The 21,053-nt window shown below is 37.9% G+C and overlaps 2 protein-coding genes across 2 annotated transcripts; one reads left to right on the forward strand and one right to left on the reverse strand.

Moving 5' to 3' along the window:
- Positions 1 to 948: 948 nt before the first annotated feature.
- On the forward strand, positions 949 to 7,347 carry LOC111251728 (uncharacterized). Its single transcript, XM_022808630.2, has 2 exons — positions 949 to 1,629; positions 5,797 to 7,347. Exons 1-2 carry the CDS (start codon positions 949 to 951, stop codon positions 5,986 to 5,988), a joined length of 873 nt encoding a protein of 290 aa, XP_022664365.1. The 3' UTR covers positions 5,989 to 7,347.
- A 5,483-nt stretch (positions 7,348 to 12,830) lies between these two features.
- Positions 12,831 to 16,447, reverse strand: LOC111251900 (uncharacterized; the record flags this gene model as incomplete). The annotated part of the gene is made up of 5 exons (XM_086990468.1): positions 12,831 to 13,220; positions 13,486 to 13,659; positions 13,968 to 14,082; positions 14,206 to 14,300; positions 16,396 to 16,447. Coding segments are annotated over 5 exons (588 nt in total), but the record flags the coding sequence as incomplete, so codon positions are not given.
- Between the last annotated feature and the right edge of the window lie 4,606 nt (positions 16,448 to 21,053).

Raw genomic sequence — 21,053 nt, forward strand, 5'->3', positions numbered from 1 at the left:
GCAGTAACTATGAAGCCTTTTGTAGCTACGGCTTTACGCAGACAACGTTCGAGCAGGATGATTCAGTGCGTATAGTGCGCGTATATGTACGTACGTAGTACATCAATATTTTGATGGATTTTTAGGTAAAGTAGTTAAACGTAATTAAACGTCTTTTCTAGTTGTTTAAGATGCTTTATATTCATAATTCATAGGTACATAAGTGTTGAATATACTACATAATTCACGTAATGTCTCATTTGAGAGATGCGTTAGATTCAGTCAACATTTGTTCCAGTTTCCCGACCCAATAATCGTATAGTATCTCATTCTCAATGATATATCGATATATATATATATATATATATATATATATATCGGTATACCAGCCATATTGGGAATACCGCCATATATACATACAGTCGTTTTTGGTCATTAAACCGAGTTAAGTAACCAAAATCTGATTGATATACAACGATGCAAAGAACACTTTGCATTAACAGGATAATGATTGCTAGATAAATACTTGAAGTTTTTTAAATGTGATAAATTCATTGCCTAATCTGACCCTCAAATAGCAGCCCTACAAGGCCTGAAAAACACGCAAAAACTGCACTACAATTACGTTGAATGCGGTATTTATTGTTGATGTAGTTACAGCATTGATGGACCTGTTTTCGCGTTGTAGATCACGGTATTTTCTGTGTAGGCGGTAGTGATCGGATAGTGGGACAATATGAGGTTCGTGGTTCACTATGGGCCCGATAGGCGGTGCCTGTTAGCACTATCTGTTAACAGGTAACTAACTTTATTTATCGTTGCAGACGTGTGCTGGCAGAGACTAGTTCGCATCAGTGGTACCTCCACTTACCCAGCAGCGCCCTTCCCCAATTCAAAACGATGTTATTGCCCATGTTGTACCAGCAGTTAGAATAACTCGTGCGGTCAATAGCTGTCCAGGTGACATCGATGAAATTTCGTGGACACTTCAGTTTTCACCTGCAACATAATATGAGGCGGTTCATCTTATACTTTCTATTACCAGTAACTTGGACGGTCGTGCACACGGATGAAAATCAGAATCAGCATGCTGTTTCCTATAGCAAGAATCATCATCCCCAGCCTTTTCCTCTAAGCTATCGAAAAACGGGCGTCTCGGTGAGATCTATGCACAGGACAAGCGAAGTTGCTCCTTACTATGATCCCACATCACATTTACCTTATGCTGCAGTGGTGCCTCAAGCATCTTACCAGAAACCCATTGAATACAGCGCGGAAGACTATGGCGAATACGGTTATGGAATAAGGCAAATGCATCCGACTGTACTCGGCGGTCACCAAAGGTCGGAACTCACCGACTTCATCGAGCGTCTACTAAACTTTGATAATGAGCATGCCACTGCGTTTGACGTAGATTTTGGTGTTTATGATACACGAGATCTATACGACGGTCATCAAGCAGAAGTGCAGGTGAAGGTAACCCACAGAGGGCAAGACCACCAGAATTATGCGGACGTGAACATTTTGAGCGGTGAGAGCATAGATTCGATAAACCTGCGCTCAGTTCTTGCTCATCTTGGTCTAGGCAGCCTTGACAGTATACATCAGATACGGGCCATAGCTGACCACATCTATGCCCAACCACAAAAGGTTTGTTGTGACTTGGCAGTTTTTCAAAGTATATGGCATGTGGGTCTTCTAGTAGATACTGTTCTATTACATTCATTATTAACTTAAGGCCATAATAAGTGTGTATGAGTATGTTAAGTATTGCTTGGCGCTCTGTTATCAGTTAGAGCCGACAAACTCAACTGATAATGCTTTTTCCAAAAATCTCGCTTGCGTGTATTATTTGTGAAGTCTCCGACTGCGAAAGCTGTCAGGCCTGATTAAAGCTTCGCTATCTGGCACAAGTGTCTAGTTCATACTAAATAAGGGAACAAACACTTGTTCAAATTTCATAACCATGCAATTCGAAGAGACTGAACCTACTAAAATAAAGCAGATAAATATAATAAATAAATAAATAAAATAAAATAATAGAATAGAATATATAAGGTTATGGGGAGTGCCTCTTAAGGCCCTGCTAAGTTCCTGAAACGTCGAACCTACAATGACTTCTTGCTTCGCTATTTGAGATAGCACGCTTGACGTTTTTTGATGATATCATGTTTACCTATCCATATGTATTAGCGGTAAGCAGTCCTCATTTGGCTTCAAAAAACATAATATATTCAGTAAATCTTATAGTGGCCTTCTTTATTCACACAAGATATCTAGTACTGAATAAATATAATCTTACATGTGGTCTTCAATACAATGTTTTGCTAGTGAAAATACGAGTTTTTTTTATATATTAGTTTGCGTCAGATTTCCATTCGTTAGCCGGACAAAAAAGAATGAAGTGCCAAAAAGATTCACGCCATTTTTTAGCTCCCTAATTAAGGTCGGTTATTGTCTAAGAAGCATGTCTAAAACGTACTGTCGTCGTGTCTACTGGTTTAAGGTACCAAAAAAAAGCGCCATAAGGGAGGAATTGAAATAAGGCTGCATTAGTTCGAGAAGTATGTGACCTAATTTTATTAAGTTGAAAATTATCTATCTTAGTTTGAATAATATAGAACTAATCGTAGTTTAAGTATATAAAAACAACTAACTTAAACACTGATATTATTTGAGTTCTCAATATTAGACATGAGTGTAGTTATGCAATGCAATGCTGGACTAAGTTATTGTGGGCAAGTTCTTTTTTATTTCGTTTGCTTTCGTTGCGCAGAATTGGATTAGATGTAAGTTAAATGTCTGATACGTACATTATACTAGCCGATAATGGTTTGATACTCCTAAAATTTCGCTGCCATATTTTGCTTCAAGGTGCCTAATACTGAAACTCGTAGAAGTTATTAAGCTATAATAAACGGACGACCGTTTTGAGCTTACCGACCCGGCAGCAACGTCGGAAATCAAAAAAATATCTACGGCATTTAAGCGCCAGAAAGACATTTTTGTATATCTGGCTAGTCCAACACAGACAGACAGACAGAACACCACACAAATCAATCACAACTACCAAAAACGTCAGTGAAAAATATTCCAAATACCTTTTCACCTGGGTTATTTAATCGATTGTCTTTAGAAGCGGAATAAAGGCGAAATATACACTTTACGAGTGGATCCACGGAAGAAAATGGTCGTGTTTATAAAGAACTACAATGGGTCAAGAACAGTAAAGCTGGTTGCCATTCGAGAGGAAATACAATATAGTCGTAATTTCCAATGATTCGAAGTTGCCCTTGGAGGCTTTCTGTGTAAGCATCTCACTGAATGACAATAACCGCCTTATAAATCAGTTACGTGTTGCTTTAAAGCACATTAAGCCGTGATGTCTGGGCAAAAAATGACCATACGCTTCAGGTTCTCTAAAACTGTAAGGAATTTAAAGGGCAAAAAGGTGGATGGATACATAATGTGTCTTATGAAAACCAAGAAGGGCAAAAGCTTGACGCCATTTTTGATGTTTGTAAATGTGCTACGTGCGCCGCCAAAGAGGATTAAATCGTTTCCTACATTGATGTACAAGGGCAAACAGAAATAGTGTTAAAATAATGTGAAATAGTGAGAAAATGCCACGAGGAGGTGTCTTACGCTAGTCTTGGCGGTAGCTGTTTCTCGAGCTTAATAGATATCAGGACAAAGAAATGTAGGGATTAGGGTAGGACAAAGATTACTTCTCGGCTTGTTGAATGCTATGTCATTGTCTTATACATAGCAATATCCCGGGGATAATATATGGTTGAATAAATTGAAATTAATCTTATATGTTTAATCAATGCGATGCACACAGCCCTTGTCCTCGGCAAATTGAATATTACCTACCAACGATGCGTAAATTAGAATTGACATTTAAAAAAGATTACAAGTATAAGTCAGTAATAACGTATTATAAAATCTAACTCGTTCTAGAAGCGTATACTGCCGTGTCTGACAGTGATCATTGTTTTTAAGATTGCTTACTGTTACGGTTACGAATGTGCTTGATTGAGCTTAGTTCTTTATTGCCAAGTTGCAGGGCAGTTGGACTCAATAGAAACTTTTTTGTTTTTTAAATTGTATCTAAATAAAAAAGATATTTCAACAATTTTTTATGCACATTTGGTTACATTGTTTACCTGGTCTAATTGTCATTTCCGTTTCGTAGTCCTCAGCCCATCGCTTGGGCTTTCTTCCGTCGAGCTCCACCAGGGGGCGACTGCCGATTAGCCGGCCATTCGATAGACTTTGCTCTGTAGCATCCAGTTCTTTTAATACATTTTCCCAACTTATGAAATATGTACTTTTGTAAAAAAGTATGTTATATTTCAACGTAGACACACAAGCCCAGATAAATGAAATTGGATAGACGATCCTGACCAGAAACTAAATGCTCTTTATATACGTTGTCCAAAGGCAACTCATAAGGTAGCCCAATGGTATTTATATTCTGTAATACTTAATTATGTCGTGTTTTAAAAGGTGCAGAAGTTCAACGGCGTTCTAATGTAAAAGCATTATGCGTGCTAACGCCGTGCCACGGTATTAACAGTGTTCAAGAGATGTTCGAGTACGATGAAAGACTACCGACAATATAAAATAGCATTTTTTTTATTCTTTAAACGTTGATTATTTAGAAAATGCGATATAGGGCCCAGCAGCTATAGTGTTTCATGTTAGGTTTTTGATTCTCCTTTTCTTTCGTCCCGGTTTGAATAAGGAAAATAATTTATTTTAATTTGTAATTTTTAAATGAATTCAAGTGTAGGTCTGGCAGGGCCCACGAATGGATATGGAGCCAATCGGATGTTTGCTCTCACTTTGCGCACCGATGGGTTCATGTACTTGTAGTCATCGGGCATTGTTTCTAGCCCACTACATAATATTCTGGGTATCATAGATAGACAACGTAACTGTAGTATTAATATTGATAACTACTAATACTTTAAGAGTTCCATCACATCCTACTCGAGCGTTGTTCGATATAACTGAGTCGAGCTTTTTCTGCTTAGCAACAAAGCTTTATATATATATATAACAAAACTATTCGTACGGCCTTACGAGCAACGCGTTGCTTGAGCTCGTTCCATCTATTTGGCACTAACCGAAGAATTACGATAGCAACGAACGGTAGGATTCATCTGGTCAGTTAAGTAGAACGCAATGAAGTGTCACTTCACAGAAGCTACATGCGCTCAAAGGCTATGGTATAAGTTTTGTTACTAGAGGATGACTAACTGATAAAAATGAAAGGAGAATTGGCAAAAATTACAACACACGGTTCATGATTCTAGGATAGTTGCGAACGGAACGCTGATTATTTAAATGTGGCAATATATTTGGCTATGTCCATTAGTTGCAAATCGACGAAAAAAAAGATTCTTTATTTTTGAAAGATTAATATTCAGTTTAAAATTAGAGCTGACGCCAATGTACACGGGACCTCAAGAAAAGCTCATGCTGCCCATAGGAATATATTCAATTGAACTCTATGGGTAGGCACCGAGTTGTCTTTAGACTTTTGGCTGCATTTGCGCCGCAGGTATTAGTTTTCTATTAACTTCGGTCATTTTCCTTAAAATTGTATACTTCAGCTTTGAGCTCGAATAAAGTCTTTTTTTGCTTATATCTATAGCGATATCGGAGATCCGAGTTTGTACAAATTACTTTTAGAGAAGCTTAAGAAATAAGAAATATGCACTAGTGAGTTGGTTTTAAGTTGAGAAAAGCTTCATTCTAAACCACTGAAGTTAAAGAGAAAACTTTAATTACTGCTTGGTTTTTCAGGTGATAATCGAAGATCATCATGGACCCCCAGAAAAGCTTCACGGACACATTCAAAGCTTTTACTCCGTGGAGACAATTGATCACGGTGGTGAAATTATCTCTTCTGGAAAATCGAATAAAAATAACGCTGTTCTGGACGGAGATTTTGCGGATCTCATTGGATACGCAAATTTCAATTTTGCCGCTGACTAATAGAGTGTAAAACGGTGTTGTGCTTTACCGTTCCGCCTGCTAAGAATAAGTGAAGAACAGACCACTTTGTCTGGCCTGAAGTGAATCAAATAATTTGTCAGTTTAGATAAAAGCCTCGTAGGTATTAAGGTATATGTAGATGAACTTGTATAAAGTGTAGTGTAATATAGTTACTTCGATGCGGGGTGATCTACCCTGTATTGACTGCGAAGACAAGAGGTCAAATAAGTTGGCTTTATTAACAACAATGAACCGAAAATAAAGCTTTCAGGGCATGCATAAATACATACCACACGAATGCAATATATATATATATATATATATATATAAATTTGCCTTCTTTATCTAAACAATTGTGCAAAATTTATGTCGTTAAGGAAACATGAAACAACGATTCCTGGTCCAGTCTATTATAATAGACTTGGCCATTTACCATGCCGGGTTCACAAAGCAGTTACTGAGTAATATTAATCTGAAGTAATTACAGACATTTATACTAGTTTAAATAACTAGATATACTTGATAACATTATTTGAATTCACCATTTTTGAGCTACAGGTGAACAGTTTCTACATATTTTGACCATATGAACTGCGATCATGCTGTGAATAGCACTATATTTTTGTCTTTTTAGCAGAAGCGCGATTATAGCAGGTCAAGATATCCTGGTTACAGCCACAGTTTTAAAGTTGAATTTAACTTCATTAGAGAATTTGTAATCGAAAAATAAGTAATTCATTTAGAAATGCGACTGTGTACAGCCTTGCAACGTAAGACAAAAGTTCATCCATTTATCTCCTTTGACCATACAAATTCAAGCATTGCACATATTCTTGCTTACAGAGATATAGAGCTAAATCAAATACACCTATTCCTCTAGCCTAATCACTTCCTTAGAGAAGTAAGAGTGCGTTAGTTTCGCTTCCAATATGCATTCTTTTCTCCCTTACATATCTAGAAATATATTAAAATGGATCCGCACAACCAAGAAAAGTCTTCCGCAAAACACATCTGTATTACGGCTTATTACCTATGAATCCTTTGTTTACGTAAGTCGGTTATTAGTGAAGCAGCTTACGGAACTGAAGGCCGTTCTCAAGCTGCCGGTGTAATGATGACAAGACCTATACAGTCCTATACTTGTGTAAAAAGCCTAATAGCGTTCAGCAGTGGCTTCTTAATGTTGTCCATGCATTGGCTGACGGTACCTTTCAATCAGTACTACACAGGTACTTTACGGCGGATTTTTTTTACTGTGATATGCATGTGCGTTAGAACGAGTTTGATAAATATCACGCGAAGTAGTGCAGATAAATAAAGAAACTCGATGAATAGATGATTGGAAGATTAACGATAAAAGGCATTGTGTTATCTATATTTAGGTAGTAGTAGGTACATAAGGATTCACGCAGAAATCAAGCCAAAGGCTTGTTTTATTTTATTTTTCTTATTATATATATTATACATGATTAGTGTGATGTCTGTAGTAGAAAATACTATTGGACTAGTTCTAGATTTAACCCAAAACCGACTTTATCATCTCTTACGAACAATAAGCGAACAGCTTTGCTAACTTACCTAAAATGCGTCCAACGCTGGAGCAGTAATCTAACTTTTTACTTATATTACTACTAGGTAACACGGCAAAATCGATCGAAAAAAAAATGGTAAAAGACCATTCAAGTCTTTTACCATTGAGGTCAGGCTTGAACGATAAGGAAAACCGCATGATTATAGTGACCGTTATAGCGCCTCTTCAGATATAAAATTTAGTGGCTATTATCGTGCGACACCTGACAGTGTATCGTACAAGTCTTTTGCTAAGAGATTTCCTAATGGTACAGTAACCTCTATGTTTATGGGATCTTAGAAATATTGATTAAATTTCTGCAAATTCGAAGTACTTAAGGACCTAGCGAAAGAACTCTCTGATACGCTTTATTTAGCTCAACGTTTTCTCAACGAGTCCGAGTTGTCAACCAAATCCCCAGGTTGTCCTTCTGAAATATGAAAATAACGACCTTTGTGACGCGTTGCGACTGAGTAAGAAACTAACATTTGATAGAATCTGTTCCCACATTAAAAGTAGCATAGTTTAGTAGTATAAGTTAAGCAGGTAAATTTACTGAAAATTGTTGAATGGATTTCGATATGGTGATAACACTTATTTAGAAGCTTTATCAATAACCTACGCCTATACCTAAACATAATTTGAAGTTTTGTTAAAGCACCTTCTGCCTCACAGCCTTCCGTCACGCGAACATAAAGCAGATAACGAAATTATATCGGCTGGTGGCCGAGTATCATATCATAAAATTCTTTCTTCCGCAACAGGAACGCGTCTAACAACGTTTGGACTAACAGCATTTGATCGGTACGTGGTGTCATAGTCGTTCCATACGTTTTGCTATGGAACGGAGCGGCAAATTCCCAAACCTTGTTCTCGCTAGAAGTGCCATAAATAATTTACTAGATAGTCATGTTGGTGTATGAAACGGTTAATCAACAAGAAGGCAACATGGAGGGAATAGAACTTTTCATAATTCATCTGTAGGAACAGCCGGGCAATAATGCCGAGATATCACAATAATAACAACACGACTTAATTCTCAGGCTGGACGGCGGTATATAGCTTGTAGCTTATATATAGTATATAGCCCTTATCAATCTAAATTCGATAGTAGAATCTTTTAAAAAAGCTTCATCAGTCGAAGTATAACATGCTGTACGACATACAACTAGGACAACGAACTTCTAAACCGGTCGGCAGTGCGACGCGGTGATTCATGTGAAGTTTGATCACTCGGTTACAGTTGGAGCGATCGCAATACCGAGATATCGAGAAAAATTTTCGGTTGTGGGATGGGTGCGTCGGACACTGGCGTCAAAGTGAAATCAAGTTGATTAGAAGAGCTAATACGAAGGGGCCACACCATTTATTTGCCTCTTTCAATATTCGATGCACGTTTGTAAAGTGTTTGCCATGTTGTATCGAGTACTTTGGTACCGGTTAGCAAATCTATAGGTACATCCAAATTCTAAAATCACATGCTAAAGCTAAGGTAGCACAGTTAAGCCCTCAAACTAGAGAGACTTTTTCTATTCCAATAGTCAACTTGTGATAGTTAGCTTAATAACTATTATTTTAATAACAATTATTTTAGTAAACAGCGATCTCCAGTAAATGTAAGTGTACATTTGTATATACTGCAACTTACTATTACTATAATTAATTATTTTTGTTGACTTTGCCGCGCAAAGGCCGCTGAGGTGTTTCACAAAGAAGCATGTGCGTACGTAGGTGTATCAAGGCAAAGTTGATACAAAAATGCCCCTCTGCCGATTATCTTAAAGCTGTTTAGATGAAGCACGGCTTTTATAACGGTATTTTAACGTTGCGCGAACACTGACGCCGTCTCCATTTGTAGCTTTCATTTTGTAACGTCGATAGCGATAATAATGACGTTGGCCGTTTGGATGACAATGCATCTAAGGACGGATATACATAAATATATAATGGTAGTTTTTATCAGCACGCGAATTCTTGAATAAGCTTTCAAACCAAATTCAACATTGTCTACTTTATTCCTATACAATAATTCTTTAGTTGTCGTCGCGGCCGTGTTAGCAGCTGTTTGTCGGCGTTTGTTTGACAAAAACGCGCGTAACCACCGAATTTTCGTCTAGTAATAAACGTAAAAAAGACGCTATCGAATATCATTTGACCATTGTCATACGAGGAAAGTTGCTTTACAACCTTATCGCAGACAACAGCTTACCGCTTGAAATGTTTTTTTTTTTTATACGATGTCTACGAAGTCGAATACACTGATTACTGTGAAAAATGCTGATAAATATCATTACAAACCAGTCTTATATGTTCAACGATAAACTCATCATGCATTCTCCGCAAAGGACTCTAATATTTAGGTCACTGCGTAGTATCTATTCTTGTATGAAAACTGCAGCAGTCATTTCCAGTTGTGACCTCGTTCTAGAATTTAAAGGATGTTTATTAGTAAAGAAAGCTACAATAACATCGGAAGTTTGAAGATATTACAACTGATAATAAGCACAAAAATTAGACCTCGCTCGATTAGAGAAAGTTTTGGTCATCGGTGATACTGCAATTTTTTCAAAACCGCAGCCCTTTTCTCAGGTTACCACAGAAGTCGACTGCAGTATAACTACAATACAAAAAGTCCATCCTGCCATTTTCAGAGCCCTTAAAGCGATTTTTCTTTTTACACTCTTGGCGTGCGGGTATATATATATACACACACATATATTTGTGTATGCAGTATCTATGGACCTGCGGCGCAAGGCAGAGCCAGGTAGTGGAACAATAAGCACCATTGAACGTGCTACGCCTGCATTTGCTTTTACAGAACATATAGTGCAGTCCTGTTTCACTCAGAGTTCCGCAAGTGCTACACGGCTTCCACTAATCAGTGTACGATTTGTCCAGAATATCCATAAGGAGTACACTGTTGGGATCAATATAAATTGCCTGGAGTAGAAGAGGGCCTATAAGGGATAGCTGTTTGCCAGATAATCATCATTTAATTCAATTTCCCATTTACTTACTCTGACTTGTCTATCACTCTGATAGCTGCACAAGCAGGCTATGGTTTTATTATTAGTTCCAAGATTATATAACGAAGCTAGTTGGTCATATAGCACCACAAGAACTCGAAATCCCTGTTACAATGTTCCTCCTTGCGTCCGCTAGTGGAAATACAGTTCCGCCATATTGTGTGTTTCCTATATTGCCTTTTGAGAGCCATATGTCCTCATATAAGAGTCTAAGATTTTGCAAATCCATCCGGACCGAATGCAAAAAGGGGGTCTTGGACGACATCATCACGATTGTTCACTGTTCCATAATAGAACCATGCCTGCTCATCATAAATGAACAGCGGCATAAGTGTAGTAGAATTGGCTTAGGAGAACACCATTTACATCTGCTTTACAATTACGGTCGTTAGACGTGGCTTTTATTCGGACCATTTAAAGCCCGACTTCGTACAGCTCAACAGATCTTCGCCACTATTTACCATAGAAGGATTTCCATCTATCGGATTGGCAAAAGTTGCGTACGAAAAATCATTTTTGATGGCAAGCATCATAAGTAAAGGCTTTCAGGACACAGGTAGCTCTTTATTGAACGAAGACGTATTTACAGAAGGTGGCTTCGTTCCCTCAATGGTATAGACCGATAATCAGTTGGGGCCGTCGGACCATCACGGAGTGTCGTTCCAGTTAATCCTCGGAAATCGGGGCTCTGTTGCATGCAGCTTCGTTGCTAAATGCTACCACATCACAAGAAGCGCGAGACAGGGCTCGTAAATCATCCGTTACTTTTGCAAAACAACATTAGTAGTTCCTGCTTCGAAAATAGGGGCCCGTTCGCTTTAGCTGTCCGACAGAATCAATTATATTTAGTCTAAATTAATGTGCTGTGCGTTTGTACGACAATATTAGTTTCCTCTACGAAAAGAACTAAAGACCTATAAGCACGGTATCTGACAGCTTCAATTACTTTGACTGGCTTCTTCGTATACAATCATAAGCGGCACGTATATTTCTGTCTAATGGGGCATATGAGTCAACAAGATGAATATCTCTTATTGAATATTTCTTAAAAAGTAATCAATGATTGTTTGAGGCCACGAGGTAGAGCTGAACATGGCTGTATAATTTTTTTTCTTTTTTTTACTGTGGCAAGGGATTTTCTTAACAGTTAGGTTTAATAAATTTTAGCCAATACAGCCCTACCCTTACACATATATATACATATTCATTCTTCAACATTCATATCTATATGAATATAAATATATAAATGTTGTCAGCCATTTCAGGGATCTGCTTCAAATTTCACTCGATGACAAAAACAGCACGATGGAAATGAAATGACCTGTCTGGGGAAATTTTTCACATTAAGCTTATAGGTTCTCGCACAAATTACCGCAAAATCATACTGGGGCACTTATCGTGATAATAGCTGATAATTTCGTTTTTAAACGGTATCAAATGGAAAAAAAGGGTGAGTTTTTTCCATTTTTTGCCCGGAGTACGATTTGTCGGGAATCGATGGGAAATTCTGAAAGTATCAATGTCTTCGCATAATAACCCCCAAATTTGAGGTTCACGTGACGATGTGGATTCTAATCCGAATGTGGGCACACTTTATTTTGTGTAGAAAACCAGCCACCTGATGGGACGTCTAACGGTGGTACCGAACGTAGCACTCAGAACATGCAATACAGTGACTGTTTAATTGCATAGGAAGCACATATCGGATAATTGACACAAAACGGTGAAACGAGTTACATGGCCCGTAGCAGATGACGATAGTAGAATCAAAGTAACGGACTTCCTGAACAAATGTGATCAAGCTGTTAGAAAGAGGTTACTGTGATAGTAGAGCAATGGAATGGGTCGAAGAAGGTTCTAATGATAAAGGTACGAAAACGCAATATTGATAAAACTGTACCCAGAAAGGTTCAATGAAACAACCCCAAGGATAAGTTAAAAAAAAAAAGGTGAGAATACGATGCGATTCGCTGAAAATAATAATAATAATAATAGTGCTTCTGCGACAAGCCCTATAAACATTTTGTCTTCGAATCCCGGAGCATCTATTTCGTAGTTATTAAGGGGCTTCCTTTTGAAATCAAAAATAATATGTCATGCGTATAAGACCATTAACTAGATACTCTAAATTCAGATTTTATTTCTATGCTACACTAAAAATCTTGCAAAAATGTACCGTGTATTTAACTAGAAGCACTCACAGCTAGTATATATAATACTTTACGTGATATATAATAACAGTCGTCTCGCTTTATGGCTCATAGCATTATTATTTATTCAACGAACCTTGCAAAAATGCAAAAGATTTATGCAAAGTACAATGCGTAATCGGTAGAACATTGTTGGCGGTCGTATTCGTGAATTACCGCCGTTAAGACGAATGGCGACAATAAACATACAAAATTATCAAGTGCGCTTCTGTCATTCAACTTATTTACCATATATTATTTACATATAACAGAGTAAAAGAAGCTAAATCATTGATCAGTCGTTTAGAAACTTTAAGCTCCCGTTTTTGATGAGTTGATCAAGCTCGCGACAGAAATGGTTGATTGGAAATCCCACCACATTGAAGTAGTCACCGCGAATGCCTCGTACAAAAGCCGATGCGGAACCTTGGATGCCGTAACCACCAGCTGAAATAAAGAAGAGGCAACAACAAGGATCAGATGACAGTGAGCGGAAGATGTAAGAAAAAGCTTGTTTTCGGGTCTAGGGATAATCCGCCTGAAATATATACTGGAATATCGAAACTAGAAGATCACAGCTGTAGTCATAATTGGCAGCACTGTACAAAATGTGTACAAGTTATACCTCTGCTCTATGCACGTGTAAAGAAATCCTTTTAAATAAACGAATCGAATTTGAAACTTGAACAGGTTGCTTTATTAAGAGGCTAACCTTTATCAAATGGTTCTTCAGTCGCAATGTAGGCTTCAATAACATCGTCCGAAAGTGACGAAAACTCTACATATGTTGTTTCTGTAAATGAGGCAGCTAACTTTAGCTCGCCATCTTCTCCGCGGACCATGAGGGATACTCCACTATGCACCTCACTGTGTGACCCACTCAAAGCTAAGAGAAGCAGACCAAATAAGAATCTAATATGCAATGAGTATTTTCAAGAACTCTTCTAACTGAAGGGGTTCCGCCAGAGTAATCATATTGCCCGCCAACTATAGAAACTTTTATTATAAAAGCTGTAAACCGTTCTTTTTTGTAGCCGTTTTTCTCTAGTTCAAATAAAAATAGCTAATAAAAACCCAACGAGCAACTATTTTTTTTGGGTACAATTGAAAAAAAAGATACTTAAATAAATCTGCCATTGGAGAAAAATAATTTGCCACTATTAATCAAGTAGAGATGCTTACGCCCCTACATACCGGAGATCATACTTTTTGCTTCTTCAGTGGATCTCGGCTTCTCCAAGATTAGTCCCCCCACTGTTACTATAGTGTCACATCCTATTATGAGATTGGCGTGTGAAGTTTCAGAAACCTGAAATTATTAACGGCATAATTTTCCATAAGGTGCCTGCACTCGTTAGAGATCGATAACCTTTTTTTGTTAAGCATGTTATATATATTTCGTGAATGATCTCCTATAAGTATAGCGACTGACCTGTTTAGCCTTCAGCTCACTGTTTTTCCGTGCGTATTCTGCTGGAGCACTAAATGCTTTCTTATTGAGATTCTCCTCAAAGGTCGAAGGGACAACTGCAAATTTTAAACCAATTTGTTCCAACAGTTCTTTCCGTCGAGGCGAGCCACTGGCCAATACAATCGCTAACTGATTTAGTCGATCAAGGTAGGGACCGATCATTTTGTCATCTTGTTCGACTACGATGGAGAGACTTAAGGGTGAATCTAAACAAGAAATATTTGTTAGCAAATTATACGCCTTATAATGGTAAAACAGCGTACTGCTTCCATAATGTGAACTAGCTCTCTGTGTATATATGCATAACTTCCTTCATTTTCACACCTGTATATTACGTATTAATAAATATCTATAGTTACTTTTTTTATATACAATAATTTTTATTTGACACACGTACAACGGCAAAAAGAAGCAGTGTTTAGATGCAGGATCCTCAAAACGCCTTTGGAAATAGTGGTTAATACCATGTCTTATCTCTCGCTCTACGTAGCATGTCTAGATCGTCTTTGAATAGTACTTGATTTTACCCCTAGAAGCTATAAATTGATTTTACACGTTAAAATTATATAAGTAACAATAATAAATAAGATTAAAGGATAAAGACGTCTTTATCCTCAATCAACTCTGTGTTTCACACCGGGCATGCGTACGTGTGGCATCACTCAGACGTTAAATAGTTGCGCATAGGGATTGGGTTTAGTAACGATCGATGAGGATAGCATCCAGCTAGTGCTTTTGTTAGTCAATCATTAAAATTGATTAGGCTCAGCCTGCACTTTCCGATAGCCCTGTTAGGTGACAACAGAATGACACGACTTAACGTCGTCGGCCGACACTATGAGTTCAATATGCAGATGAATGTACGTTAATGAATTTGTAAGTAAAAAAAAAACCTTGTCCCCTGCAGATAATAAGAAGTTACTTCGCTTCGCTAAGAAAGGTTATCGTTGACTCCGACACGCGGAGCTCCAGCGGTAGGAAAAAACTGCAATCCACTCGAGTAAACGAGATTCTACTAGTTCCTAGTTCTAAACGCAAATTTGAAAATCAAGGTTTTTGAGCGCAACGTGGCCTGGGTGGCTAATGCGCATCACTTTGAATGCGCTAAGTAATGAATTAAAATAAAGCAGCTGAAGTGTTAGCACAATCAAGGTTAATAGCTGTTTGTACGTTTGCCATAACGTTTCATAGGTTTATTAGAGTCAACACCAATGGTACGAAAGCCTTGGGGTTACATTTACGAATGTGTAATTATGTAGCACTTTCAAACTTTTTAAAATGTTGTATTATGAAGGTTTTACAGAAGGCCTTTTTGGATTACTCATAGAAAGCTGTGTGTTTGCTTCAGATACTTTATTTCAAGTAACGCTTTTGGTGGGCTTCACATTCGGAGATGCCCCTTTAATGCACGACTAAACACTATTAATTGACTGCTTCATGATGTGTTCTAGTTAACTTTTCATTTAAAAAATAACCAACCAATTTAGGGTGCGCCAATTGATGCAGTTTACAGTTATCGATATTCAAATGCGTGTTCACAACTAAACCTCCAATTTATTTTATATTACAAAAAGAAGGAAACGAATTTCAGAATGGGGCGTGAATAAGTTGATATTGAGAACGATAGTGAGACAGGATATGATATGGGGCTGTTCGAAGGGTACTGCTTGCATTCCAGCGCCTCTTCGCCAACTTACGACTTGTCCAAAGTAGATTTAAAAAACGAGTAGCTTTTACATGTAATACTACGCAATCTAATGTCGCATCTGATGCAAGACAATTTCAAACACTGGCTTTCGGGACAATTAATTCGGGACAGGAGAATCACTTGCTTCTTTGTAATCAGGTCCGGTGGACGGTGCATAAACCTCAGAAATAGTCGACAATAGCATTGATAATTCAGGTTTGCTCTCAATAAGCAGAAAGACAAAAACTCTTTATACACAAAACAGTTCGATTCACCTACTTTAAACCTGTTAAGGATGTGGGTATATGTAGGTTTTTCCATCGTCCCATTAGAGTAGGCATTTAACTCAAATCGCAATCAATACTTCACGTGTAGTTCATAACTTACAACACACAATTTCTCAATACAACTAACTTCTCGTTACACATTGCACTATACGAATAGGAAATCAATTTACCGCTAACCTGCCCTTCGCGCGAAGTGCCACCAATCAGCTGACTCTAAGGGTTGACCACGTTATGCCTTCTGGAACAAAGCAAAATGATTTAAGTTGGCATAAAAATATACATAGAAGCCTCACTCGCGGATCGATATAATACTGAATATCGAACTGGTTTCTTAGAAAATATCAGGTACTCCATGTATATGTGTACCATATTTCGAGGGTTTTTTTTTGTATGTATAAAGAGTTCTTTTCTGAAGTCGTGTTCACACTTACATGAAGCTATCAACAAACAAATTATGCCAGTTTGAATAAACTCGTAAAAAGCGCCCCAGGTGGTCTCATTGGCTCCAATGTTAGTAGAATTTGATTGCATTTTATCATTGATCTATAAATTGAAAATTCACGCATTTTTACAGTGGCTTCAAAACGTTTTCTAAAGTACATTCAGTATTTTTAAGCTAACTCGTAACTAAAACGCTCACTGGGACTACTGTCGATAGTCCTTAATCTGTTACCACAATTAATGATTGCTCCTATAGAGCTTCGGTTATATACCCTATCATATGTTCTATATACTAATGCTTTTACGTTCTTTTTCTTAAGCCGGTTCTCCCTTTTGCTCTTATTCAATACAATATTTTCTCCAACCGTTCCATATTCCCTAGCGAAGACGACATGCCCTAATATGTCATTCTCTTTTCTTTCACAGAATTTCTCTATTCTATTTGAGCTACAGCTTTGAACTGCTCTGCCAACAGCCTGACTAGGCAAAGCTATCTAAATAAGTGAGTACGAATTAACGTATTATATCCTTGTGGGTACGAATGCCTACAATGACCTTTAAACCCCTTCGCTGTATCGATGGTTCTGGTGACCTTTATTTTTCTTTGGAGTATTATTTATGCCATTCAGCGAAGCTCTTCCAGAGGGTGAATGAGTTACTCGGTTTAGTACATTAAATAATATATTGATAGATTTAATTTTAACGGGATTTAATTATTTCAGATTCTTTTGTAGGCAGCCGCGATGGACTAGCTGTATTTATATCAAATCTAAAACGCGACTCTGCGAACAGAACGGTCACGCACTCGTTCAATAATATCCCTGTATTTCCTTGTATACGTTTATCAATGGTACAAACGCTTTTGAACTACGGCTGGTAAAATGTTTTTTTTTTTTCTTTGAGTATAGGACATTTCAATATTATGCCGAGGGTGAGTGATGCTGTTACACTCACTCAGTTTACGTCGACTTCGAAATCAAGCTCGAGCACAATTTTAACGCTGAATAAGAAATTTCAATCAGCAAACGATATGAGCAGTCACATAACCTCAAGTCCTGCCTGTGACAGCATAGATCCATCTCTCCTATATTCAAATAGTGAAAGAAGTAAGACTATAGCCCAACTTAAAAATAAGTATACGTTCAAGTTCACTCAAACGCTCCAGTTTAGCAATTTAGCTGTGTAACTTTTCAATTCCGAGGGAATAATATCAACATGTAGTAGGTATCGGAGAGCCGAAGTGCGTTGTGGGTGGTACTAGAAGTGTGAGAATACTACTGTGATTAAGCAATATTGGATAGATGAGTATTGGTTAACATAAGACTGATACGTCAATGTGATAGATACAAAGTTCAATGAGCGGTTTCATGCGAGAAGGCAAATAAAGTTTAACCAGCATTTCAAGCAGCCAGCTTGTAATGTATTTAGTTTTGAAATCGGACTGTAGCCTGTAATTTCCCACGAACTCAATCTTATATATTATAAAATGCATGTTCTATGATAGTGCAAGGTATATATCCGATGCCTTTTTCAATGCGAAATTCTTGGGACGGCGAAAAGATATGCCCGACTAAAATTAAACGCATCATTAATTTGGCGTAAAAGTAATGATTCTTTAAATGATTTCCAGTCTCCTAGTTTAGCAATCAAGTAAGCTTAATGAACCATAGTTGAGAGCTTTAGAAAAAGCGAAGTAAACCTTAGTCCTAGATAATTGCAAAAAGTTGCATCGTCCTTACTTCATTCTTGTGAGTCGACGTTGATTTATATTAAAAGATTGTCTCGATCCTTAGCTGTAATGTGACTAACATATCTTTCCTAAATTTTCTAAGCCATGGATTTGTTCTGAGCCATCAAGAAGCAGTTCGTTGTTAGCGACGCCCTTCTGGTTGACTTATTTAGCGTTCGGTCCCATTAGATAATTTTACGTTACAGGTATGTCCTCTAAACGGCGTGTGCAACTGGGGTAGAGAGACGGAGACGGCGGAGACTTCTCTTTTTTCTAAAATTACAGACGTATGCTTAGCACACGTCAGTGTAACGATTGCTGAGTTGTGGTACTTCCGAAAGTTCACGTTATCACGAGTACGAAACCTCCATTGCTGTCTGGCATCTTCGTCGTATCTAACGTTAACTAGGAATAACTCCTTCAGGCGATGCGCTTGAGATTGAATTTTCTTCGAGGCCATCTTATGCTCGATATATAATGTATGATAATTGTTCTAACTAATTTTGTAAGCGATTGGAATCAGCGCAATCTGCACCGATGACGGTATACCAAAGCTAGGTTTTCGCGAGATCTTTACTACAATAAATTCATTTTGGAAAAATAAGCCATCTAAGAAGTTACTGCGATACTGCCTGTAGGCACGGTGGGCAGCAATTTTGAAATTCAACAAACAAACGAAACGTGCTATATTCACGTAGGTCAATTATGACTGCATCGTAAGTTAGAATTTTAGTTGGCGCCTAACGTGCTCCTTCACATTTTTACCCTGGTAGCACTTTTGCCTAGCTCAATATAGTGTTATCTACTTGCACGCGATGAATATTCTACATAGAGCAACGCTGAACAATAAAATTTTTGGATCTTTTGGGTTTCACCGAATTTTATGGGAGTCAGGTATTAAAAAAAATTAGATTATTTGCAGTAATATTAATCGAAATGCACAAATATATGCGCTGCTATAATGGCTGGGCTCTTTCTTCGGCGTCATAAATATTTCGGCCCCCGCTCCTTTCAGCAGCTTTTTACAGTAGTGCATAAACGAATCATGGATAGATGATATTTTCTTTAAAAGGCAGTTAATACAGACGCCCATAGAGGTTTATATATAGCCAAATTTATATAAAGCATTTACTTCTGATTTTAATGTACAATAATCAGCTAGTTCTATTGTACGCCCAAGTGTCACATGACTTTATGACGCTGTTATCCATTGTACTATTGAAGAGATGAAAATGGCACTGAAGATCGATATCGCATTTCCAATTTGCTTACCCAGTTGTGTTCATGCTGTTGTTGTGAGTGCACAACTAATCTGGATTTGTTAGTATATGTATTGACAATGAAAGATGCCGATGGCATGCGAGAAACCTTAAAAAGATGACTGGCCTTTGCCAGACGTATTGATTAGGTCGTGTAGAGTTATGGCAAGTCTCGCATAGTTTGCAACATTGGTATTCTTCCTCTGAGGCGACATATCTGCTTCGAAATTGACGTCCAGCATCTAGATCCAACTGTTATAAACACCGTTAGATGGCCGCCGATAATAAAGGTAACATTTATTCTGTTGTGATCTAGGCAACGAGTACTCAAAGGCATTAACGTCAGTATAGGGTCGCCGCAATAGCTTTTACTTTAATGGTGCTACTTGTATGCTATCCGTGTATTTGTAGGAAACGGTGATTGAATTGAAATTTCGATCTTCGCTAAATGTTTCGAACGACCCATTTCGTCACTGAAAATTCAGTTTTGCTAGGTAACACACACCTAAAATAGTATTAGCAGGAAGTGTATTGTGGATCACGACTGTTTCGCTTAAACGATAGGCGCCCTAATGCATCCAAAACCCACAAATACCTGACGGAATCATACGAATCGAAAACCTTGTTACACCCGGTGTAAACTCGGCGTGCTTGGCACGTTGATACGGGTCCGATTTTGTTAATGTACCTGGTCCCAGTTCTACGACTGAAGTGGGATTTATTTAGCTTTGTTGTTCTAGCATCCTGCAGATTTTTGTTGTATATCATATATTGTGGAAGCATGCGTATCCTAATATTATGGAATAAATTGATGCAACACGATGCATATACTAGTTGCGAACAGGGGTTTGTTATATGGGTTGAGTATTGGCGTCCTGTGAATGCTGTGTTTATGCTATTAGTCTCGTAGAAATAGAAAAAGGCTTAATCGAGATCCAAATTTATTAAATGAACGACCTTTGTAAAAACCTCACTGTAACATTATGACGTAAGACAGTTGCTTAAAGCAAGGCCGCGTGAGTCTCAGGTATAAAATGGAGACGACCTTTTTAACCGCTGGGTCGATTGACGTCATTAGCTCAGAAAGCATCCGTGGTGTGTTCTGTATAGGGCATTTCGCTAATTACGGAGCAGCATAAACTAATCTGGTCTGGTGTGGACGCTAGCTTCGACACTTTATGTTTATGTTTGATCTTAATTCCAAAAAAAAAACAAAAAACGTCCTAATCTTGCGGTGGAGTAACGCATGCCATGTTCATGCTGCGGGTCTGTTATAGCAGGTTTGCCTTTCGATAAACCCCTTAGTATGAATATAAAGCTTAGTTCGGCCGATTCTCTGACTCAGCAAATCAGTATCGTTTGGCCATTCCTGCCCGGTTGAATACTACCGTGATTTTTTTCCAGAT

This window comes from Varroa destructor, unplaced genomic scaffold (assembly GCF_002443255.2).
Source record: "Varroa destructor unplaced genomic scaffold, Vdes_3.0 BEIS01000005.1, whole genome shotgun sequence".
Lineage (NCBI taxonomy): Eukaryota > Metazoa > Arthropoda > Arachnida > Mesostigmata > Varroidae > Varroa > Varroa destructor.